The sequence below is a fragment of the Mauremys reevesii genome, linkage group 21 (assembly GCF_016161935.1).
Source record: "Mauremys reevesii isolate NIE-2019 linkage group 21, ASM1616193v1, whole genome shotgun sequence".
In the NCBI taxonomy this organism is placed as follows: Eukaryota; Metazoa; Chordata; order Testudines; family Geoemydidae; genus Mauremys; species Mauremys reevesii.
Genome location: NC_052643.1, coordinates 5,995,358 through 6,020,883, shown reverse-complemented (window position 1 = coordinate 6,020,883; position 25,526 = coordinate 5,995,358). Strand labels below are relative to the sequence as shown.

The 25,526-nt window shown below is 52.9% G+C and overlaps 1 protein-coding gene across 1 annotated transcript; it reads right to left on the bottom strand.

The window, feature by feature from the left end:
• Positions 1 to 1,813: 1,813 nt before the first annotated feature.
• Positions 1,814 to 17,887, bottom strand: HTR6 (5-hydroxytryptamine receptor 6). Its single transcript, XM_039509590.1, has 3 exons — positions 17,162 to 17,887; positions 3,317 to 3,475; positions 1,814 to 2,429 (listed from the first exon to the last, which is right to left on the bottom strand). The coding sequence occupies exons 1-3, from the start codon at positions 17,885 to 17,887 to the stop codon at positions 2,004 to 2,006; spliced, it is 1,311 nt and encodes a 436-aa protein (XP_039365524.1). The 3' UTR covers positions 1,814 to 2,003.
• Between the last annotated feature and the right edge of the window lie 7,639 nt (positions 17,888 to 25,526).

Below are 25,526 nucleotides of genomic sequence, written 5' to 3'. Positions count from 1 at the left end.
TGCTGCTCTCTGGCCAGTGGTGGGAATTCTTGCCTCATTAACAGAGCTGCTAAAAGCACAGTGGCCGGTGTCACCTGCTGTGGTTCACGTCCCATCAGCCTCTGCAGTGGGATTATAAGAGCAAAAAAAAAATCATTATTTCTGAAGCTAGTTACCAGTGACCCTTTTCCTCTTTGTGGCCGAAATGCACCATATAATGAGTCTTTCAGCATCCTGATGTTCTGCTCAGACACCCACCGCGCTGATGATTTCTCAAGGAAACAGTGGCATGAAAAGACTCGAGGGATTCCTCACACCATCAGTGCTGGTACTCTGAGAGCAAGCGTGTGTGTGTGTGTGTGATAGGGGGTGGCAACGTGGGACTTTTCAGCACCTGCTTAGGAGCAGCAACCACTGGATGATAGTCATGCAGCTAGCTAGCTGCTCGTGACTGAGCTCAGGATCGCGAATGTGCAACAAAGGCATCAGGCGCTAGGGCAGAGAAGAGAGGCTGAGAATTAGAAGTAGTAGTAGAATTAGGCAGGCAGCAAGATGTGCTCGTTCACCTGGATGCCCGAGTCAACTGAGTCCGTCTCGCCCTGCTGCGAGCATAGAGCCTTGATTCCAGTACTGTACCGCAGCACAGCGGCTGAGAATCACAGCCTGCGTTGACCTTACAGCTGCTCTTCATGATGGTCTAAGGCAACAAAAATGATTAGTGGTCTGGAACAGCTGCCATATGAGGAGAGATTAACGAGACTGGGACTTTTCAACTTGGAAAAGAGACGACTAAAGGCAGATATGATAGAGATCTATAAAATCATGACTGGTGTGGAGAAAGTAAATAAGGCAGTGTTATTTACTTCTCATAACACAAGAACCAGAGGATCACCAAATGAAATGAATAGGCAGCAGATTTAAAACAAACAAAAGGAAGTATTTTTTCACACAATCCATAGTTCACCTGTGGAACTCCTTGCCAGAGGATGTTGTGAAGGCCAAGACTATAACAGGGTTTAAAAAAGAACTAGCTAAATTCATGGAGGCTAGGTCCATCAATGGCTATTAGCCAGGATGGGCAGGGATGGTGTCTCTAGCCTCTGTTTGCCAGAGGCTGGGAATGGGCTACAGGGAATGGATCATTTGATTATTCCTGGTCTGTTCATCCCCTTTGGGGCACCTGGCATTGGAAGACAGGATACTGGGCTGGATGGACTTTTGGTCTGGCCCAGTAGGGCCGTTCTTATCTCTTATCAGCTTCTCTTGTCAGATAATGCTCTGCCCTCCTCACTGTAGCATCTGAGCACTTGAGTGTTGCTGTTCTCCTGCTAACAAATTGCTCGGGGTCCAGTGGCGATGGCCAGCAGTGGCTGCCTTTAGCTGTTCTGGACCCCTCTGCCTTCAGTGCCTGGTAGCTTTTGTTTCTCACTCTCTGGCTTTAATTTTACTATGTGCTGCTTTTTAATCCAATTTTAAAATTCCACTTTATAGGCGAGCGGAGGAGAAAATGTCGCCACTGTTTTCTTAGCTCAGGGACCTTAAAACCCGGGCAGATCACGTGTGGGTCAGGCTATAAAAGTGCCTGTGCTGCTTTCCACATTACAAAGCAGGAGGGGGAAATGAGAAAACAAGTAGAGAAGAATGAAAACGACACCAGGCAGGTAAACGTGGCAATAGCGTTTGGCTTCATCATATTTAAACAATCCCAACCTGTAACCACTGGAAAATGGTCAGTGATTTCCATACAAAGAAGAGACAAATTTTCCCTCCCCACCCACGATTAGGGAGACAGCAAACTTGGGGATCAGTTTCTATGTATAGGGCGAGTGTATTGTGGAATATCAATGCTTCACTTTGGCTCAGAAGGCTTGTACATGTACACACACGCCCTCGTTGGCTTCCCCATCCAGGGTGTCACTATATTCCAGCAGGAACCGCTAAGGTGTCTGTGCATAGCCTGAGCGTGTTGGGGGAACCAAGGCAGGTCCCTCCTAACCTCACGCCCCCGCATTGGGACAGCATAGTCAATCCATGGGCGTGTTCAGCTGGTTGATCTGCAGCTCTTGGTCCATGTGTTCCAAGTCGAAGAGGTTGACTGAGTCGGCAGCCGTGGCTGGGATGGACTCCAGGTGGGGGTCTTGGCAGGCAGGCAGCAAGATGTGCTCGTTCACCTGGGTGACCGAGTCAACGGAGTCCGTCTCGCCCTGCAGCGTGAGGACGTTCTTGAGGGACATCCCCAGCCGGGGCCCGCTGTTGGAGTTCCGCATGGACAGGGAAATGGCGCTAGGTCTGCCTTCCCCAGAGCGCCGGCAGCAGGGCAGGTACTTAGCCATGGCTCGTTTGAAGTCCCTCATGAAGAGGGGGTAGATGATGGGGTTCATGGTGCTGTTGCAGTACCCAAGCCAGGTGAGGACGTCAAAGAAGCCGGCAGGGATGCAGTCACACACTGCCTGGGAGGGAGACAGAGCACAGATTAGAACAGGCCGTGCCACCTGACCTCTCCCAGCATCAGCTGCAGTGGCATGGCAACACCTTGCTGCGATGGCTCACTTCCCACTCAGCTCTGCACAACGTGGGTCGGAGGCAAAGCCTGGCCTTTTCCCTGGTCTCCAGGGAGGCAGGTCCCCATGGGGGTTAAGAGAAAAGGAACTGCATGGGGTCCTGGGGCAGATCCCGGCCGACTCAAGGGTTGGGGCAGGCAACTAAAGAAACTGCTCAGCGAATGAAGACAGGGCCATTGTGGACAAGGAAAGGAGACAAGGGGTCCAAACTCCATTTCCAGAGTGCTACAGGTGCAATGGTGACGTTGTCCGCGCCCCAGACAGGTTAGATTTCAGCAGTCGGCCGCCTGTAGTGCACCCTCTCCTGGCTGATGCGTGCAGCAGCACAGATTAGCAAGGAGCTCTGATCATGCACGCGCCCAGCGGCAAGGTGTTGGCATAGAGGCAGCTGTGTGGCTGGGAGGTGGTAGGCAGGAAAGCGATTTCCAAGTGGGGGCTGGGCTTGGTAAACTGACTTTTAGGAAGGGCCATGAATAAAATCTCCGAATTCCTCGCTTCCTAAATCTTGGCCCTAACTCATGGTCATTGATACGGGGCTGGGTGTTTTACAAACACAAAAAAATGACAGTCCTCGCCCCAAAGAGATTACAGTCTAAAAGTCCATCTGGCCAGGCCCGGGAAGGGCCAGAAGGAGGGAAGCTCCCTACCATGCAAGGCAGGCGATGCCGTACCATCGACATTGAGCTAATCGCTATCAACTGCGCCAGTGACCAACTCTCCTTCTCAGGGGCCTCCCCTGGACGGGGCATCTCCGGCCTCTTCTGCCCAGGACTTACTTGTGCCATATTAGCGACAAAGAAGGGGAGCCAGGCCACGAAGAACATTCCCAGCAGGATGCCCAGGGTCAGGCTGGCCTTCAGCGCCTTTTTGCTGTGCTTATTGGCAAACTTCCTGTTCTCGCCCACGGCCACGGCTTGGCTCGGAGCTCTGGGGACCTGCAAAGGACAAGGCACCATGTGAGAAAAGGGGGCTGGCGAAAGAACACAGGCCAGACGGGCGGAGCCTCTGCCGTACGTATCGAGGACCTGCCGATCCGGCAGAGGTCGGGCGTGCTGTTCACTTGTACTGCGGTCGCATCTCGAGGCCCCCGGTCAGCCACTGGGGCCCCATTGTGCTAGGCACTGGACAGACATAGACCAAAGCGAGGGCCCGTCCCAAAGCACTTGTTTTATTTGCCAGCGGTATAAAAGGCGCCTCTGCCTGTGCTCTCGTACAAAGCTAAGGACTCTAGCGCCAGGGAAGGAGCCAAGCAGTGTTTCAGCGCCTGACAGCCAGGCTCTGTCGGAGCCGTTGAGGAAGCTGAGGGCACGTCTCAGGCACTGCAGTGAGCAGCACGGTACGAGAACCGGCACAGCACAGAATGCTGGGCTCCAGCAATTCCCAGCCAGCAGCCCAGCCCCGGGGAGCCGTTACACGCTGGCAAATCTAAGCGCAGCCCTGCGGCTATTGTCCTCCACACTAGGGATGGATCAGGGATTGGCTGCGCACAAAGGCGACCAAAGCTCCCTTTGTGCCGCAGAGCTCGTGTCCTGCTCCAGCGTTGGCCTAACTTAACAACGATGGCGGCAGCAGCCTCAGAGCGGGGGGAAGTGACCGCACTGGATGGTTTGGCGTTGGCTAGATCTCCATCGCTCAGCCACAGGCCTGTTCGCCTCTTCCTGTAAACCAGCACCAACGACCAGTGCGAAGCCCTTCGCTCGCTCCCCTTTCCACTGCCGACAGCGCACACGCACCCCCTCAGGCAAGCATCAGACTTGCTCTGCTGGGGCCCACACCCCCAGTCCCTGCACCTAGCGGAGACAATTCTGACCGGCCCGATGGGGTAGCATTTTACACCCACTACGCCCAGCTGTAGATGATGCCATAAGGAGGGAGGAGAGGGGGAAATCAGGCTCTAAATGGTTTTCTGGTGTAAGTGCTGCCTCTGTGAGTGCGCCAGGCCTCACGCAGCCCCCAAAAACAACAGGGGGTGCTCAGCACCCACAGGCCATAGTCATAGGCAGCGCGTGAGCTTGCATTTGGGGAGGCTGAGCAGGAGCGCGGGAAGCTCCCTAGCAGTGTCGGGGGGGCCCTGCTCTGCCCCATGGCCGCACCTCTGCTCGGCTCCCCCCCCCCCGGCCCTGCCCGTGCTCCACCCTGGCTCTGTCGCGTCCCCGAGGCTTCACCCCCCCTCACCCCCAATCTGCCTCTTCCCCTAAGGTGCCCTCCCTGCCCACTCCTCTCCACCCCCCCATCTGCCACTCATTGCTGGCCACCCCTCTGCCCACAAACACACACACCAGCCCAGAGCGCTCTCTGTCTCTCACACACACACACACACACACACACACACACACACACACACACACACACACACACACACACACACACACACACACACACACACACACACACACACACACACACACACACACACACACACACACACACACACACCCCTCTCTGCCGCCCCCCCTCCCTGCGTGCTCCAGGCAGCTTAATGTCTAGAAACCGGGCCTGCTGCACCTTGTGTGATCATTTACCTCAGGGCAAAGCGAGCGCAAAACCAGCTGATCCGCCTGGCAGCACCTAGCCCGAGGGTAACTGGCTCGCTGTATGACGCGCAGGGCAGCAGAGACCGGGGCCCTTCGTCTGCCCAGCCCCAAGTGTTCCTTGATCCCTCCACTACCCCTTTCGGCCGTGTCTCTGCCCACCTGTAACACCACGGGCCCAAGGAGAGCTGTGCTAGCCTAGTGACAAGCTGGCGAAGCTCTAATGCACTCACACCCCTCGTCGGGTGTTTGAAAGGCAAGCAGTTCAACGGACACCAAGCAAATGGGATTTGTCCCTGGTGACGGCCATTCCCTTCATGCAAGGAGGGACGCGGTTATCCCCGCTCCTCCTTCCACACTCTGCCGGCTTGCCTGGAGCCTTGTTTATTCCCCTCGCTTTGGCCTGCTCGAAATGAGTCAATCTCACGCTGCCGTAAAAAGCGAGTAACCGCCCTGCAATCACTAGCTTTACCCCAGAGACAGGGGCCCAGTCCTGGACGCCGTGCCACCAGTGCAAAGGGGAGCCGCAGTCAGCTGGGGCTTGTCATTGGCACTAAGGATGCAGGAGTAGCACAGAGCCAGCAGACAGGCCTAGCCTCGGACACGGCCAGGAACAAAGCAGGGCTGCCTGATGGGCACCTGTACGCCCGTGACCCTTGATGGCTGGAGAGGCCCTTTGCAGCTGGTAGCATTTGGAACAGCCATGAGGTGCCACTACACTGCGCCATGGACAAATGTGGTGTCTCCGCCAGCTTTGGGTGGAGAGGCACAAACAGATTCTTTATACGCCCTCCCCCGCCAGCCCCAGCTGTGGACAGGGCTCACTGGGCTCAGCTCGGGCCCCAGCGAGGAAGGGAAACTGGTTGAGGTCGTAGATCTGTTACAAAGTGACGCTCAGAAGCAAAGCAGCCTCCTGGAGCGGATTGTAAGTGTCAGTGTTAGAAGCCCGCCGAGACTAATATGCCTGAGTGAAGAAAACAAGCAGCAACAGCTCCGTTTTATACAGCGGCTCTTGCTGGGCTTGCGAGTTAGCCAAGTGCAAACGCTGGGCTAAAAGGGAAGCTTTTCAGGTCTTCACCCTTTAAACCCCAGCGGGGCTGGAGACGCCAACGGGTGCCAATGGCTAGAAAGCAAACACCTTGACAGAGACGTACGTCGCTTTAGCTCGCCGTCAGTGGGTTGTCTGTGCCAGATCCGCATGGGCCTTGAGCCATAGATCAGTTAGTAGGGGGAAGCCAAGGAAATCCTCAATAACTTCCCTAGCCAGCAGACAGATGTCCCAGCACTACACTCCCCGGGCCAGAGCCGCCTGCACAGTAGCTGTACTGCTAAGTAGCTCTACTGATTTAGCCCATCTCGGGATGTGGCCCTATAAAGCATTATCAGTGGCAAAAATTATGACCACCTGCTTACGACCACTGTTTGCAGCCTGGAGCCATTGGTGGGTCTCGCTGGCCCACAAACACAGCCCGGCTTTCACTTGCAAATCAGCTGCCTTTCCCAGCAGCTCACTTGTTCCACAGCTGCCCCCTGCCGCTCAGAGAGAAGGACCCAGTACCTTGGTGGAGAGAAGGTGCATATCCCCTTTTATGAGCCGGCAGCATATTCCCCGCTATGGTGGTGCCATAAGGAAACTGTTGTCCTGGCCCATGACTGGAGAACATGTGACGAGGGCACAGTGAGCTGTGGGTCAATCCAATGACCCCCCCCTTCTCTGGCCCTCATCCCGCACGATGCTGAGGTGCTTAATTGATCTCAACAGCCATTGACTTCATTGGGAGCTGAGGGTCTCGGCACTTTGCGGAATTGAGCCCTCGTCACAGATGGTCCCAGACACACTGGAATCAGTAGCAGTGTTATAATGTGTGAATCACTCTTCACATACTAAGCAGAGCACCCATGGGAGGTGGGTGGGTGTTATGACCCCCATTTTACATCTGGGGAAACTGAGGCACAAAGGCCTAGCTCCTCAAAGCCATTTAGCCCCCTAACTCCCATTGAAATGGCCGTGAGTTCGGTCCCGAAATACCTTTGAGGCTCTGGGTCAAAGAGATTAAGTGAATTACCTGAGTTCACACAGGGTCAGGTCAGGCTTAGTGCAGGCTCAGCACAAACTGTGAATGAAAGTACCGATGAGCTGCATAGTGCAGGGCGCACTCAAACTACATGAACTGAGGTGTATTGCATTGAATTCCCAGGGGATTTATGGTGCAATCAACCTTTGGGTGCCAAGTGTGAAAGGAACCACCATGACCCTTCACTGACAGCCCAGACCTACCCTGCTGGGGGGACTGTGGTTTAAAAAAAAAAAGCCACTGTGGAAAGAAAAATGACTAGTCACTGAACCATAATGGTTATATTATTCAGAGATTTGTTTTATTATTGCAGCAATCCAAATGCATCCCGCTACTGAAGATCGAGTGACGATAAAGCCTAGTCTCAGGGTGCATATCTAGCTATTGATTAGCACAGCAGCTTAATTACATTTGTCAAAGAAAGGGCTCAAGTGTTTCACTCTATAAGGCTCAGAGCCAGATCTGTCTTCTATCCATTCCTGCAATCTCAAATTAAATTATCCTGTCGTAATTAAATAAGTTGCAGCTCGCTGATCTGCCCCCCACCCCCACCCCTTCAAGGAACAGAAGAGATTTAAAACATAACACCCTGATGGCGCTCTGCTTTGCATGTTATTTTTACCTATCATCCCATTTAAATTCATTCAGTGGTGGAGACAAATGCCAGCTGTACTATTAGAGATGTAACAAGACTCTTTTTGTTATATACCAGCTACTCTCATTCCTTGTACAGCATGATCAGGAAAGCTTAATTTTTCACTCCATTGGCTTAACTGGGAGCAGGATGTTTATGTTCTAAGCCCCGATTCAACAACACGTGAGCACATGCTGAACTTGAGCACTCACTTAAGTCCTATTGATTTAAGCATGGGCTTTAAAAGTGCTTGGCTGAAATGAGGCCTAATACAGCTGGTAAAGTCCTTGCTGTCCAGGGTGCTGAAAGCCCTCCATTTTTATCAATGAGGGACACTGTTTCACAGACCAAAGTCCATCAGTGTGAATACAGATCAGAGTTAGTTAGTTAAAGAAACCCGCTGGGTCAGAGCCCAGCAGTGGATCTCACTTAGAATGTTTAAATGCCTTTTGTGGCAAAATCTGATCTCTCAAAAAAGGCTTTTCAAAATTGCTCCAGTATTTTGTCTATTTATTCTCTGCTTCTCCTTCCACCTATTAAAATACTCTAGGATTTATCCACAAGTGAGTTGGCTGGGTCAGAGACTCCCAGCTCCTTATGTGAAAGAAAAAGAACAGCAAGCTAAATCAAGGTATTTAAAAGCAATTAAGTTTGTCTTTTCGCTGTAGGATACTAGGTCTATAGAGACCATTACTAGAGAATTAAAGCTGTTACATTTCGTAACAAATAATTTTCTCCTGCAGAAATATATATTATATGCAAAATCTTTCATGTGTAAAAACACATCTAGCAGCGCAACCAGTGATTTTTTGAAAAAGGAGTCTATGCTGTATCTTGCTTAATAGTGTAGCCTATATAATAAAATCAGAAGAAATGTATTCAAAATAATGTAGTGTGGAAGAATTTCAAATTTCTCTACCAGTTAGGACTAATTTCTTCCCATATGTATGCAGCATCTGATGCACATATACATATATACACCCACTCACATAATTAGAAAGATTTGTGATTGGAAAAAGAGATAAATTAGCTTGCATATTACATGTGTGATGGCTAAGGCTAAGATTTTGTCATGGATATTATTAGTAAAAGTCACGGAAAGATCATGGGAAAAAAAGAAAAATTCATGGAAGCCATAGGACCTGTCTGTGACTTTTACTAAAAATACCTGTGACAAAATGGGGATCTGTGGGTCCCCACACCGCCTGAAGAGGAGCAGCTGCGCAGGGGCTAGGAGCTTGGGGGTTCCCCCACCGCCCACAGTGTCTGGGAGCTGTGGGGTGCCCCCACCACCCACTGGGGATGGGAGCTGCAGGATACCCCTGCCACCCACAGCTCCAGGGGCCGACGGTGGCCAGGAGTTCAGGGATTCCCTCGCGGCAGCTGGAAGCTCAGGGGTTCCCCTGCCATGGCCAGGATTTGCAGGGTTCCCCCACCACCCACGGCAGTCAGGAGCTGTGGAGGACCCTGCCACCTGTGGTGGCTTGGAGCTCTGGGGGCCACCAGAGGCAGTGGGGTAACCCACAGCTCCCTGCTCCTGTGGGCAGCAGGGGACCCTGCAGATCCTGACCACCTAAGGCTGAAGTCACGGAGGTTGCTGGAAGTCATGGCTTCCATGACCTCCATGATTATGTCATAGCCTTAGTGATGGCAATAGCCATATAACAAATTGTGGAACCACGTCATAAATTGCATTTATCGCCTACTACTGACAATTTTCACCTGCCCATTAGCCATCTATATTTCTATTCAGACTGCTTCTAACTTTCCACATCCTGAATAGCTTAAATCAGCTACCCTTTTGGTGGAGGTGGGGAAAGCCTGTTATCTACAGCTATACAGATAGTCCTTCTTCTCCCACAAATATTGCTGTGGGCTGAGTTGATAAATGGACACTATTCAGCACTGGCTCAGCGATGGATTTAAAGTCCAATGTTTCATGACACATCAGGGCTAGGGATCAGTGATTTATAGCACTGGAGACGAAGTGAAAATCCTCCATTACTGGGCAAGTAATTCCATTGGCTTTGTTGGAATTTCATTAGTATAAATCAAGAATGACTCAGAGGAGAATCTTGGGCCATCACATAGGACGTAAGGCCCACATTTTAAAGGGGCTTAGATGTTGCTCTGCTCAGCATTGCAACATCTAACTGATTTGGGAGCTTAAGTCTCATTTTCAAAAGAGAGAGAGGCACTTAGCCTTCCAAGTCCCATTATTGAAACTTCAGTTCCCAAATGCCTAAGTCATTTTAAAGAGGAGACCCAGGCTCCTAATTTGGTTAGACTTTGCAACACTGAGCAGAATCACACTTAAATACCCGTGTCCTTGTACACTCGTCCTGTCAGTAATTCATTCTCCCTGTGAGTGCTGCTTTCATCTCGCTACGCCTCCTGAATCGATACAGTTGTACTTATTAGTTCATTGATTAAATGCTCTTTTTTTAAGCAAGTTGGCAAATTAAAATACACTTGCCTGGAACATTAGTAACTGTCATGACAGCTGAAAGTGACAGAGCGGGGAGATTTCTCTGGCATTGTTTTTTAAGTGCAGCGGGCGAGTCTGTATTAGTCATCTCAGCCTTCCGTTCCCTTCACCAAGCTGGTGAATGTATGGCTGGCCAATTCCTAGTTACAACTATTACTGAACTCATCGCTGAGGTTAATTATTAGATTTCCTGGTGCAGACAAATAGAAGCTGAGTGGGCTGCACTAAAGGCTTGCTGCAGAAATCTGGGGGGTTGGGGTGTCATTTTCTCCCCCCTTTTCTAATCCTACCACTCATCCAGCTGTCACAGGGCAGAACTGACGCATGCCTACATGGCCAGTGCATGGGCTTAGCTGAGACTTAAGTGATGCGTAGGCCTTACGCTGCCCCTCGGCGCAGGAGAGAGACAAGGTAGGTGAGGGAATGTCTTTACTGGACAAACTTCTGTTCATGGCAGGGACAAGCTCTCGGGCTGCACTGGAGTCAGTGAAAGTCTATAGCGAAAGCTCTTGCAAAGGAAGTTTATTTCTTGCGACTCCCAACCCCACCACGGTCCTGCAAAGCTCAGCACACAGCTATGGGAACGTGCTCTTCTTAAAAGAAACCAAAAAATGGTGTCACCTGCTTTGAAGCTGCTGTCAATCCAGATACTTTGCCCCACCCACCCCTTCCCCAACCATAATCAGCACTGACACACCCCCAAACCTAGCAATTTGAGGGGAATGGGAAATTATTCCTTTCCTGAGAGTGACAACAAGCTCTGCAATTCTTAATAATGGGCATGACAGCTTCTCCTCCTCCGTACAGTTATTTTGGTGACTGCTGTTACCTTCTCCACAAGTGAATGAGCGAGAAGCAGGGCGAGCGAGAGACTGAGCCTCTTTTTCTTCAGAAAAACTCCTGGGCTCCCCAGCGTTCATAAAGGCCAGACTGTGAAATCCCATCATGATCTGGATTGCCAGACCCCTGTGAGAACCAAAGTACCACATGCCGAGCAGGGGACTGGACGAGGGAGGGGGTCAGGAGGACCACTGCAGGAGAGAAATAACTTCTGCTGATTTTAAGGAGATGGCACCTGGATTCTATTCCCAGCATGCATCTCTGAGCAAGTCACTGAACTGCCTCGTGCCTCAGTTTCCCCATCTATAAAATGGGGGTAAATAATATTTAACACACATCCCAGGGATGCTGGGAGGCATAATTAATCGAGTTCTGTGAGATTCTAAAAGGAAGGGTGCTCTAGGCGTGCAAAAGGTTGTCCCAAGGTGCCTAGAGAGAGGATGGAGAGAGATTTGGTGGGGGAACTGGAAGGAGCTAGACACTTTACATTAAACTATGCTCTAAGTTTTCTCCTCCCTGTAAGAAACTTTGTCATTTCTGGGCGTCACTGGACAGACATCTCTCACCCATCATGTACTTTGATCCCCTTGAAGGCAATAGATTAAACAACACACTCATCTGAGAGAACCAAAACATACTGCCAAGAGCGTTAAACCAAGAAAAGCCTAAAATCATCAACCCTTGAGCTCTGAACTCATCCAATACGCGGAGTTATTTATGCCAAGAAGAACCATCTATTTCTAAATGCTTCAGGTCATTTTCCCCCTCCTTTTCTTTGCTAGCATCTCAATCATTCAGAAATGAATCTTGGTGTTCTTCAGATCTCTGAACATAACTATCCTTTGACTGCATCTAAGAGCTTGAACCTCTGGAACTGGCTTTCCTGCACATACTCTACACTTAGAAAAGGATTTTTTTCCATAGACACAAAAGCAATCTGGACGCAAAGGGGATCTCCACTTACTCACACCGGTGCAAAGCCAGAGTAACGCCAGCGGAGTTCCCAAGTATAAAACTGATGTGAGTGGGAAAGCAGACCCCTTGCGCTGTTCCCTGGGGAGAAAAACTTTTAAACTAACAAAATAAAATCCACTTTTGCCAGTGGCCTGGGATCAGTGCAATCACCAGCAGGGCTTCCCGGTTATCCCACGGACTAACAAAGAATTTAAACAAATGGTCTGACAGGTGAGACTGTGGATGCAGCTAAATACTAGGCTCTCCTCAGCGTTCCCAGGGCACAAGCAACATCTCGTTGTTCTTCCGGAGTGAATATCAGTGGGGAAATAACCAAGAACTACAAACGCCCGCAGGTCCTGGGTCACCTCACACCTGCTTTGGAGTAAATCAGGTGTAACCGCACTGTAAAACCAGGCCCCTGGACTCTGGCTCTGAGTTCTGTCAACTGATTTACTCCTGATTTGCACTCTTGCAATGAGCGCAGAATCAGGCCAACTGGCTCCTGGGAGGGTGCAGACCCCCTACTGATGACAGAACAAGGAGTAATGGTCTCAGGTTGCAGTGGGGGATATTAGGAAAAACTTTTTCACTAGGAGGGTGGTGAAGCACTGGACCCTAGGGAGGTGGTGGAATCTCCTTCCTTAGAGGTTTTTTTAAGGTCAGGCTTGACAAAGCCCTGGCTGGGATGATTTAGCTGGCGATTGGGCCTGCTTTGAGCAGTGGGTTGGAGTAGATTCCTCCTGAGGTCCCTTCCAACCCTGATATTCTATGATTCTATGATACTGAGTGAGTGCTCTCAGCCTCTCACAGGATCAGGCCCAGATAATGTAACTCCATTGCTGTCTTCAACTCAGCACCGCTGAGAGCGAACCAAACAGACTCGACCCCAGCCCTGAGGTTTTGCCACATGGACTATCCTTATTTACATTGTGCAACTCAGAAAACTTTCCTTCAACTAGCAGGTGCATGTGGCAGAACGTTCTCAGGGTGGATTTTCTGTTTTGGAGGGTTTTAGTAGTTGAAGTATAAACAAACCTCTATGAGTCAAATCCTCAGCTGGTGTCACCAGACCATGGACGTCAGTACAGCTGTACCCATTTAGTCTAGCTGAGAGTCTGTCCTATATGCCAAGACACACACACACATACACATGCTCTCTCTCTCTGTCACTTTGTTAAGGTAATAATTGGAGACATACCAATGTCCTAGAACTGGAAGGGACCTTGAAAGGTCATCAAGTCCAGCCCCCTGCCTTCACTAGCAGGACCAATTTTTGCCCCAGATCCCTAAGTGGCCTCCTCAAGGATTGAGCTCACAACCCTGGGTTTAGCAGACCACTGCTCAAACCACTGAGCTATCCCTCCCCCCTTAAACACTGGGATAGATACCAATCGTGTACTGGCTTTGGTTCTCTCTCATACCAGTAGCGTGCCATGTACACACCATCCCTCTTTTACAAATGGCACTTCAAGGGGTGGGCCTCTTACCTCAGCCACAAACGAGGCTCTTCCTCCCTGATGTAGCACCTGACACAAGGCTCCCGAAGAGGAAGGCTACTTTTGCAGTGAAGGCACCGTGCTGGGATTCAGCGCTGGGTCCTAAGCTCTGCCACAGACTCCGTGTGGGACCTTGGGTAAGTCACCTAATTTCTCTGGGCCTCAGCTGCCCCACTGTAAAATTCGGGTGGTAAATATTCCTTTGTGTTTCTTGTCTGTTTAGATCTTGAGATCTTTGAGGCAGGGTCTGTCTCTTGCTATGGGTATGTACAGCACCTAGCACAATGGGGCCTCCAGCTCAGCTGGGGTCTCTACAGGCCCAGCTCCACCAAGGGGCTTAGAAATCGCAATGCTGAGGTGCCTAAACCACCACAGGAAAGCCTGAGTGAGGTGCTAGGTTCCCCATGCAATGAATAGCTGCATAGCTAGGCTATGTGCTTCAAGGCTGTGGGGAGAGGTGGGGGATGGAGGGCTGAGCCAGGGCTGTGGGGAGAGGTGGGGGACAGAGGGCTGAGCCAGGGCTGTGGGGAGAGGCGGGGGACGGAGGGCTGAGCCAGAGCTGTGGGGAGAGGCGGGGGATGGAGGGCTGAGCCAGGCCTGTGGGGAGTGGGGGGGGACGGAGGGCTGAGCCAGGCCTGTGGGGAGAGGCGGGGGACGGAGGGCTGAGCCAGGACTGTGGGGAGAGGCAGGGGATGGAGGGCTGAGCCAGGGCTGTGGGGAGAGGCGGGGGACGGAGGGCTGAGCCAGGACTGTGGGGAGAGGCAGGGGATGGAGGGCTGTGGGGAGAGGTGGGGGATGGAGGGCTGAGCCAGGCCTGTGGGGAGAGGTGGGGGACAGAGGGCTGAGCCAGGCCTGTGGGGAGAGGTGGGAAGGGGCAGGGACGCTCACCTCAGCCCAGGGATGGAAAAAAAATCCAGAGATTTGAGCGTTCTATCACAAGATCACGAGGGAGGCGTCATTTTCCTTAGCAATCACGTCGCTGGTGATAAATTCACACAAGTTGGCACGTCTGTCCTAGTTCAGCAGCCCCTTCTGCCCACCCGCCTCCCCTTGTCCCCCATGCACCCCAAGGGACACATGGCGGCCCAGCCCCAGCTTCCTCTCACTTCTCGTAAGCCACCTCAGCTGCCTGTTTGTAGCAAGGCCTCTCCCCTGTTGTTCGCGGTGGCTTTGGGAGTCTCTCCTTTGCTGCTGTGACCCTTTCCTCTGCCCCCCCCCCAAGTTTTACAGTGCCGCTCCATCCCCTCATCGGGGCCGTTCGCCTCACTTCATGCTGCGCCAGCACCCTTCTGACATGAGGGCCAACTTCTCACAGCTCCTCCACCCTCTCCCATTGACACCCGACTCTCCCCTCCCGCCTCGCTCCTCCTGGTCTGATTCGCAGAAGTGCCATCCTGTTTGGAGGCTTCCCTTTCTGACACGCCCTCGCCCCCCGGAGCCACCGACGCCGACCGAGCCCGTGAGCCGGCTGTCCCACTGTGCAGAGCCTGCCCCGACCCTTTGCCCCTCATCAGGTGTGATGGAGGAGGTTGTACCTGCCAGATCCAATGCTCAGATATTCATGTGGGTGCACGGGACAAGCCAACACTTAGTGCCTCAGCCTGGGACCAATCCTGCAAGGTGCTGAGCTGCTTCTGCCCAGTGTTATGCCCCATCAACACCCACTGCAGACAGCGGGCATAGAAGGCACTCAGCACCTTGCTGGCTCAGGCTCTGTTCAGCACATTTTTAGCTTAACTGCTTAGTCTAAGCTCCATCGGGGAGTACTTCTGAGTTTGCCAGAGAAACACTGGACGAGATGAGTCACTGCCTCTCACTTGGCCTTCCAGCTTGTTGTTCTGCAGGGCCCTTTGCTGCAAGGGCTATTGATTCAATAACAAGGAAGGCCCTGGGGTGAAGCCCTGGAACGTGCAGGAGAAGGCCATGCAAAAGGTATTTGAATAATAACAGTGAGCGATCCTTATGAATGAGTGTGCACAGTATAGCCCCCTCTGGCTGAGGATCAGAATCATGTAATCACCCCCTCCACCCCCCCCCGGGGGGGGGCCTACCCTGCTATTAAAACCCACGGCTGGCCTGTACCAGCTGGCTCGGGCTAAGGGGCTGTGTCGATGTCCGGGCTCAAGCTGCAGCCCAAGCTCTAGGACCCTGCAAGTTGAGAGGGAGGGTCCAACCCTCCACCCTTAGCCTGAGCCCAGGAGCTCAACTGGCACAGGGTAGCTGCGGGTGTCTCGTGCCAGTGTAGACGTGCCATGAGAGGCAGGTAAGTATCACCATGCTCATTTTACCGCTAGGGAAATTGGAGGTGCAAAAAGGGGAAGTGACTTGACCCAGGTCACCCAGCCAGTCAGTGGCAGAGCAAGGAACAGACCCCAGGTCTCCCAAATCTGCCCCATATAAATCCATAACGACTGGCAATTCAGCCCTCCCGTGGCTCGAGTGCAGCAGAGGCCCCCACACATTCCCGGTCCAGCCAGGTTTGTCGAGCTGAGTAAGATGGCCCAGGCCAAGCCAGGTTCAGCTAACCTCACCCACCGTTTCTAATCCAGACAAACCCCGACACGTACCCACCGAGACGGACCACAAGGAACGCCCCCCCCCCCGGGGCTGTGGGAGCCCCTTTCCCCCTGACACTCGCTGCTTCCTCGCTTGGCATCGTGCTGCAAGGCTCCCTGAGCCCAGCCTGTAGTCTCTTCCCGGTCGTCGTTACTCGGTGGCATTCCTCGGTGTGGGGAAGCGGCTGCCCGAAGACCTGGAGGCTGCTGACCCAGGTCAACGGCACTTTGCTGTAACCTAGGCCCCAATCCAGCTGCCACTGAAGTCAGCAGGGGACTTCCCCACCGCTGGATCAAGCTCCTATTTCACAAGCGATCACAGAAACCACCGGAGAGGAAAGGACGGGGGCAGAGCTCTCCTGGGAGGATATTGAATATTAAGCCCCACTGAAGAGGTGTGGGGAAGGGGTGGGGGAATTTCCCTCAGCTTCTCCTCGCCCCAGTTAAACCCCTTGTCAAAATGGCTTTAATTAGTCCCCATTCCCCAAACCACCTCTTAATTCCCCTTGTAAATGATCATCACATCAGTGTTAACTTTCCAACCTATAAACAAAGGAACTTTTTCAAGGTGGGGGAAGGAGAGAGGGGGAAGAATCCAGCTGATCTTGCCGATAACTGTTTTTCATGATCCTTTCTAATCCTTCCACCTTGTGAGGTCAGGGGGCTGTTGGGGAGGGATTGGAAAGCACCGGGTGTGGGGGGGTGTCAGTCCTCAGGCTCCCTCGGCTGCATAAATTGCTTGACTCACCCCCATTCATCCCCCGGCCCTGCAGCTCAGCCCAAGGCTTCAGCATCCCCTGCGACTTTCTCTGCCTGAAAGATTCCACCTCTTCGATGGGTTTAAAAGCCACAGAGCTCAAGCTCCGGCGGTCCCCACCACAGCTGGTTTCATGGGCGGGGTATGATTTTTATGCTAGCCTTCCCAGGAGAGGGCAGGGAGGGTGAAACCCACCGGCCTGGCTGTGGGATCAGCAGGCATGAAGCAACCAGCCCCTTCTGCACGCACCCAGGGCCAATCACCACCAGCACAGTCAAACCTCGTTACCTGTTGCAGGGGTTCGTCGGAGGTGCTGGCCATGGTGGTGGTGAGCGATGCCACCTGCACAGCTTGCTTCCTGGCGGCCAAGAGGATCCGGCAGTAGGTGAAGGAGATAGCCATGGATGGGAGGAAGAAAGTCAGGCAGGAGGCTATCAGAGCATAGGGCAGACTGACCAGGAGCCTGCATTGGTCCTCTTCCACGTGGGAGGTGCTATTGAGGGGCCTGATCTCAAACTCCAGCTCGTGCCACCCCATTTTGATGGGCAGGAAGGAGGCCAGGGCGGCCAAGGTCCAGGTAGCAAAGATGAGCCACACGGCCCTGCAGGAGGTCATCCTGAGCTTGTACTTGAGCGGGGAAATGATGAGCAGGTACCTGTCCAGGCTGATGACGCAGAGGTTGAGGATGGAGGCACTGCAGCACATGACGTCGAAGGAGTACCAGATGGAGCAGAATTCGCCCTCCAGCACCCACCGGCCGTACAGCTGGTTCAGCATGGCTGGGGGCATGACCACCACGCCCACCATCAGGTCGGACATGAAGAGGGACACCAGGAAGTAGTTGGAGGTGTTGCGCAGGGAGCGCTGCGTGAAGATCAGCAGGATGAGCAGGACGTTCCCCAGGGTGGTCAGCAGGATGATGAAGCAGAGGAAGGCGGCCACCCAGCTGCTCCCCACAGCCAAGGACCTCTCCCCAATCACACTGGCATTAGGGCTCCCAAAATCTGCTGCCATTGAGGAGCTGGGGAGACGAGGGGCTGGGTGAGGAGGAGGGCAGCTAACCACTCCCCTGGGGTGGCTCGGCACAGACCAAAGACCAGGACTAGGTGATCATTGCCATGGGCCAGCTTGTAAAGGAAAGAAGTGTGATCCAGCTCTTGCTTCCTCTGTCCCTCTCTCTCTCTCCCCCTCTTCTCCTCCTCTCTTCACTGGCAACCAAGGCAGAATGACACGCTCAGGAGCCGATCAGCAGAAGAAAGGTTCCCCCCACCCCACGGCTCATACTGAGGCATTTCCTAGTAACTGCAAATGCCACTTAGACGCCTGCTTGGCCGCCTCTGGGTAGAGGCTGGTGCGGGGAGCAGATGCCCCTGAGTTCCTAGTTCTGCTTCTCTCTCTCCCTTCTCCTTGTCTTACCTGTAGGGCTCTTTCTTCAGGGGGCCGCGAGCCTTTTCCTTTCAGCTGCTGTGTGTCCGATCACGGCTGCTGCTGCACACAGAGCAGGCAAGAGGCAGAATAAACCCTGATGCAGGGGAAGCGAGAGGCTCCTACAGAGTCTTGCTTGTGGGAGAAAGCTGCAACGTGCAGGTGTGTGTGAAGGCAGCACAGAGGTGTCGCCCCCTTGGCCAGAGGTGTGTGTGTGCGTGAGCATCCTCCTGCCCCCTTAGCATCCTCCTTCCCCGTACTCTTGCTAAAGGAAACAGGGATCTAGTCTAAATCCTATAGAGTAGCAAGTGGAGAGCTTTCTTTTCTGCCCTTAAAGCGACAGCAAACACTGTCTCCCCCCACACTCCACCAGCCCTCCCCCTCCACCGAGCGGCTTGGGTTAAAGAGGAAGATCTAGCACAAGAGGGTAAAGTTAACATCAGGGAGCCCGTCAACAGGTTTGAGGCTAAAAGCAGCCATGCAGGGCTGCACTGATTTAATCCCAGTCACTGAGCCCGACGGATGGTTTAATCCGGCAACACAAAAACACACGATGATCTCAGCAAAACAGCCAGCAAGGGGCTCAGGCTGTTCCCGCAGGGGGACTTTCTGGGATCCCCCTTCCTGCCTAGGCGTTAAAGGCACGATCCAAACCCCACTGCAATCAATGAGCATCATTGGTGGCTCAGGCCCAGGTACTGTGACCCTCACCATGGCATCGGAGCACGAGCAATGTCAGCGAGCGGGAAAACCGTCACAGGCAGGAGGTCCGGTCGGACCAGCAACCCAAGGGAAATGGAAGAAGCCTGGTTGCGTTGCTCACTTGAAAACTGGACACCGCGCTGGGTGACCTGTCTGCATGGGAAGGGACACGGGCAAGGAGGCCAACTGGTCTCACTTACCACCCAAGGCAACACGGGAGAGGAAAACTCTTTGGGGGTCGTTTGGAGACGTTCGCTTTGTTCTGTTTTTTAACCACTTCTTGCTCATTTTCCTCCCCCTCGACGTCCTCTGCTATTGGACTTAGGCACGGGCCAAGGCCTCTGCTGGCGTAACTCAGGTATCGCTCCACTGAAGCCAGTTGACACCCACTGGGTGACAACGGGCGCCTGGATTTACAGGTGGGTGCAACACAGACATTAGTCTCCAAAAGACGACGAGGTGGCCTGGCAGAGTCACCTGAATCTCTTTTCCCTTTGCCTCGACACACCCTGCTACCAACCGCGTGTGTCAGCCACGTCTCCAGCTCCTGTTCCCCACTCCCCCGCCTCCTGCCCGGTACCACACTCACCTGGTGCACCTGGGTGTTAATCCAGCCCCAAACCTACAATGGCTAGTGCCCAGCCAAGGTCTCTGCTGCATGCTCGGAGAGTCCCAGGGACATCAACAGGACCCGTTGTGGGTGCAGTGACTGTCATGCCTACTAAACCCTGAAACAGGCTGCTGGTGTACTGAGACCACAGCCCAGCCCGCTGACCAGTATTCACAAGTCATAGAACTGTAGGGCAGCTCAAGAGGTCACCTAGTCCGATGGTTCTCAATCAGGGGTAGGGGTAGCCCAGAGGGTACTCAGAGGTCTTCCAGGGGGCACATCAGCTCATCTAGATCAGTGTTTCTCAGCATGATTGCAGCCCCAGGTGGGTTACAGGACAGGTTTTGGGGTGGGGGTCACACGTGCAGGGCTGGCATTAGGGGGTGGCAAGCAGGGCAATTGCCCGGGGTTGCACCCCACAGGGGGCCCCGCAAAGCTAAGTTACATGCTTCAGCCTCGCTGCCTGCTTCACACCAGGCTCACAAGTGAAAACCAGGCTCACGTGTCACACGGACACGTAAGTACAATATTTGTATTCCAAGCCATTTGTTTTATAAGTGTATGGTAAAAATGAGAAAGTCAGCTCAATAATCATGTGGCTTTTGTATTTTGATGTCTGATTTTGTACACAAGTCGTTTTTAAGTGAGGTGACCTGGGCGGGCGGGGGGTTCGCAAGACAAATCAGACTCCTGGAAGCGGGACAGTCATCTGGAAAGGTTGAGAACCACTGATCTAGTCCAGACTCCCCTGCCCCCATGCTAAGGCAGGACAAAGTACACCTAGATCATCCCTGACAGGGTATGTCCAACCTGTCCTTAAAACCCTCCAATGGTGGGGATTCCACAGCCTCCCTAGATAACTTCACTATACTTAGAATCAGCAAGTGGTTCCGAATATCCAACCCTCTCTGTAGACTAAGCCAATTGCTTCTTGTCCTGTCTTCAGAGAACATGGAGACCAACTGATCTCACTGTTTCCTTATATCCGCCCCCATCCATCTGGTGTTTTTGTCTTATACTCGGATTGGAAGATCTATAGGGCAGGGACTTTTTCTGTGTTTGTACAGCACCTAGCACCATGGGATCCTGGCCGCTGGCTGGGACTCCTAGGCATTACAGCAATATAAAGAATAAGACGACTATTTGGTCCTCCTCCCTAAACCCTAGAGCCTTTTCAGCGCTTCTTCTTTTTATTTAGTTATAAAAAAAACCCTTTCAAATCTTTAACTCTTATTAAATACCTAAAATCAAGAGCAGCTCCAATAAATGTGGCAGGGGAAAAAAAACTACACAGCTTTGTGTTTTGAACAAGTCACCTCAGGGTGCTTCTAAGATAGTTAATTTGCTGCTGCTGTTTAATTATCCAGCCACTGGACTGTTTCATGCTACAAAAGAACGTCTTTCTGGGATTCACATTTGCAGAGATGGGGCCGGACTCTGCACTGTTGCGCTGGCATGGACTAGAGTTATGCATTTGGCTTCAACAGGGTTACTTTGGTTTGGCACCAGTAGAGTAGAGAGCAGAATTTGGCCTATTTTCCCTGCAATGCTGATGGATCAGCGAAGCTTTAAATATTTAACATCATTTCCCGAGTAAGATGTTTGTCTCCCTTTTCCGGATGGGTGGGTGAATGCCAGCCAGAGTTTATTGTGCTCCTGAGACTCCAGCCCTGGTTCTGCCTCAAGGCAGAGGGGAAGAGGTGAGGAGCCCTCACCAACAGTTGACGGAAGCTGGAGAAAGAGACAAGCAAACCCTCCAGATTTCCCCAAACGGCTTCAAGTGGCCTCTGGCTGAATTATTGCTGCAGGACGAGGCTGGTCCCTGCTCATGACGGGCTGCTGGCGGAACTAATGGGAAACCAGGAGATGAACAAAAAGGAATGATTCAAATGAATGGCTTTTCTCAGCAATGCTCTTTGCCACCTCTTCAAAAACTCAGGCCAATGCTCTCTCAATAGCTCACACCCCAGCACTATCGCTCAGCCCGGATCCCTGAACGTCAGCCCTGCATGCTGTTTTGCAGAGCATTCAAAAAAAATCGTGGCCCAACGAGGACCTGCTGTTAGGCCCAGAGACAATGTTCTTCTTAAGCATGACACTGCTCTGACTGTAGGAGGAAACCCACACTGCCTCTCCACACTGTGCACTTGCTGCAGAAGAAGAGAGCACAGGGGGGCTGCGATCCAGGCAGCAGGGGATACGAGACCGTTCCCAAGACTGTTTAGGAAACACTACGAACACCAGTAGCAGAAGATGCAGAACATCAGGTTGTTCCTGAATCTGCAGAGATTTACCCTGGCAATGACGTAACCACACCTTGCAGGTATATGGTGCCTTTCCGCCAGGAATCCCAAAGCACCTTAGCCTCCTGGGCCAATATCATCAGGCTCAGTTCACCAATGGGGAGACCGGGGCACCGTCCAGGTCAGGCCAAGATTTTTCACAAGTAGGAGCCTGAAGTGAGCCTTCTAGGGCCATAGTTAAGCTCCCAGATAAGTGACCTGATTTTTCCAAAGTGCTGAGTTCCCATTAACAGCCATGGCGTTACACCTGCGCAAGTGGGCTCAGACTCAGGCCCATAGTCTGGATGCCTTAAGAAATCCCAATGCAGATGTCATGAAAGGCCAAGGAGAATTCCGCATTATCACCCCCAAAATGAGCCCCCTGGGAGCTGCTGGGTGCTGAGTCCTTTGGAAAATCTGGCCACCATCATTCAACACCAGGCTGTAAATGAGACCAAAGGGCCGTTTCGAGAGAAGCCGCTGGGAACCCCCACCACGCCCTTGCTTTATATCCCGAGGTCTCTCCCACTAATGCACCCAGATTTCAATTAAAATCTGGCCCATTCCGGAGCAGTGATTGGCTGTAGTTATCCTGAAAGCACTTGAATCCTGACACCAGGCCCATTAGCTGCAAGAGCAATAGGATGGGGTCATCCATCACGGATCAATAATGCAGGACCGTCTCCATGGCCTGCTGGGAAGAGACGTGACAATAAAGCAACAGCCCTGGAGGTGAATGTGCTGGGGTGACTGGTAGTGACGGAGGGACTTCAGCCTAGCCAGGGAGGCCATTCCTGGGCTGTGCACAGCGGCTTGTGGTGAAATGCAGAGAGGGATTCGGCTCCAGCGTTTGCATCTACCTGCTTTTGAGGTGACCCATGAGAATAAATGGTTCTCTACAGTGTCGCTGTAGCTGTGTAGCCAGCAGAGAGACTGGGATGTCCGGCTCCCAGTTGGAATTCATGGGGACTGGACAATCTAAATGCCACCCCTGCCAGGGACCTTGATCCTTCTCCATACAAGTGCAGGGTGTTGCGTGGGCAAACATCTGGCGTTGAGCAGGGCAGGGCATGCAGGAAGGGAGCCCATCCTGTCATTCATGGGTGCATACTTGGGCAGTCACCAGGCTACCCCAGACTAGCAGCAGGAAAGGAGCCCGGAGCAAGCGGCTTCTTTAGCGTAAGGATCGTGCCTGAGACCATGTGTCAGACACCACCTTCTCCAGCCACACCCTGCCCCCTTTTGCACCCTGCTCTCTTCGGAGCAAGAGAGATCCAGGGCTCCGGAGACGTCCCACCACTCGGCAGAGAAGGCTGCACCCAGCACTTAGCCTCGCTTGCGCCCACGGACGGTCTGTTCACCTCTATGCTGGAGCACAATAACCACGAGTTCCCTGCTGAGCACCACAGGACGACGTGCAGGAACACGTCCAGAAAGAAACCAGGCAGGGTGCAGAGAGGGGCTTGAGCTGCCCAGTTTTGTTACACAACCCTGCCCCCACCAGGTGGACAGAGCAGAGCGACGGGAGCTGCAGGCAATGAGGTCTAATCTGAGTTCGTTTCCATCTTGGCTCCTAGCAGTCCCCAGGCTGCTGCAGGAAAGGTGGGGGGGTTGGGTCAGGGGCTGGGTGGGGAGGGGGCCGTGACAGGATCTCAGACTGATCAGCACAGGGAGCGGCCCAAGAACCACCCTTCTAGTTGGCTCTGTTCCTTCCTGGTACAAAAGACAACATCTAACCCAGCTGGGAAGGAGAGACGGCGAAGAGCTGGTCTGATGGCTCCTGGAGCAGGGTCCCAGAGCTCAGCCCAGTCCTACCCCAGAGTGCTTGGGCCCAGCCCCATCTCAGACTGCTCCAGAGCTTCTACGGGCTGCATACAGTTGATGTGGAATAACGGTCACTGGCCCTTTAACTCTCAGTGGGGCAGGGGGAGTGCATGTCTCTCTCTGTATCACAGGAAGCTTCCCCCCACCCTCCTTACCATTCCTTAGGCTCCATGTAGCTTGAAACCACCTTGCTGAGGCCTCTAACCTCCCTCTGCCATCTACCCTCAGGCAGCCCTCTCATCTCAGGGCCGCCCCAAAGCCCAGTGGGTTTTAGAGCTCGCTGGGAACGAGCTGCTGGGACAGACTGGCCCAAGGTTCTGCTGGTCACGTGAACCAGCACCGCCGGGGGACCTTGCTACAACCAAAAGACTGCTGCACGGCAGAGCCGCCCCTGGGAGAAGCAAACTCCCAGCCCCGAGATGCACCCAGGACAAATCGCTCTGCGGAGCTGGCTTGGGGAGCTTTTCTTCTCCTCTCCACCAATCTTGGGACCTCATTTCCGCATGGGAGTCACCCAGACAAACCCTCCTATACACCTCTGTGCCAACAGCCCCCTGGCTGATATGCCTAGGCAGGGCAGACTAGGGGTGGATGGCTGCTGGAGGTCGATTTACCCCAGGACTTCCTCAGCCCCAACCATGGTCTGTGCTGAGAGCAAGGAACGTGTCAGGCAGCACCAGACGCTAAACTGGTGTCAATATAGCTATGCAGTTACGCAGCCGAGGATCTGGCCCTCATTGCTTAGGAGACACTGCAGCTCTCATCGGCAAAAAGCACTTGCTACAAAGCAGATCCGGGGGTCTTTGGCTGATGGCCACAATTTTGCTGAGATTAGCAGCCATCCCACTTCCCCCCACTAGCAATATACCAGTTTTACTTCAGTTGATGTACAGGGGGACAAGTGGGAGCTGAATCAGGCCCTCCGTTGCTGAGAATGGCTGAAGTCTGAGAGTGCAGCGTTTTGTTCTGTTTGCTGCAGAGATGAATTCAGGCTGATTAAAGCCACATTTTAAAAACAATGTTAAAATCCTGCTGCCGCTGCCCCATGAACACCATTCAGTGCAGAGACAAGCCTGCCAGCCTGGGCTGTATTTCCCTGCATCGGTTCTATTCCCCTGCTCTCCCTTCTTGGGAACATTTGCAGGACAAGAGGATCTTGGCTTTCACAGAGTCAGCTCTGCTGTCTTCTCCTCCTCTTTTCACTCTAGGATTGCCTAGCAGAGGCATCACAATTTCCACAGCAGCCAACCTCACTGCCAGTGGCACAGAGATGGGGTTGTGATTTGGAAGGAGTAGCCAGATGAGACAGCTAGGCAGTCCAAGAGTGAGAGATGGCCCAGTGGTTCCTGCTATGGCCTAGGACTCAGGAGACGTGGGTTCAGTTCCCTACTCTGCATCAGGTTTCCTATGTGACCTCAGGCAAGTCATTTAAGCCCAGATCCTCACAGGTATTTTGGTGCCTAACTTCCTATCTTCCCTTTGAGGATCTGGGCCTTAGCCCCACTGTTCCTCATCTGTAAAATGGGGGTTGTGAGGATAAAGCCACTGAAGACTGCGAGGTGCTCAGACACTGTTGGCCCAGTAATGCCCAAGATGGAGATGATCAGTGTCATCTCTAGGTTGTCAGATTGACCAGATCAATAAGGACTGAAAGTTAACAGCTACCAGCTGTTTGGTGGCCCCAGTCCACTTCCTAGTGGAGAAGCATCCTGTCCAAAAGCTACTGGCACTGGTTGTCCCCCTGGTTGGTATTCCCAGCGATGGGACTGAACGCCTCTCTGATCCCTCCAGGTAGTCGCAGTGCCCAGAC

Bases quoted from the DNA above. Each gene is read 5' to 3' on its own strand.
- HTR6 (XM_039509590.1), bottom strand. From the start codon at position 17,887: ATGGCAGCAGATTTTGGGAGCCCTAATGCCAGTGTGATTGGGGAGAGG. The intron at 3,476-17,161 runs GTAACGAGGTTT...TGTCCTTTGCAG, and splicing joins CCGACGAACCCCTGCAACAG to GTCCCCAGAGCTCCGAGCCA. The intron at 2,430-3,316 runs GTAAGTCCTGGG...TCTCCCTCCCAG, and splicing joins TTGTCGCTAATATGGCACAA to GCAGTGTGTGACTGCATCCC.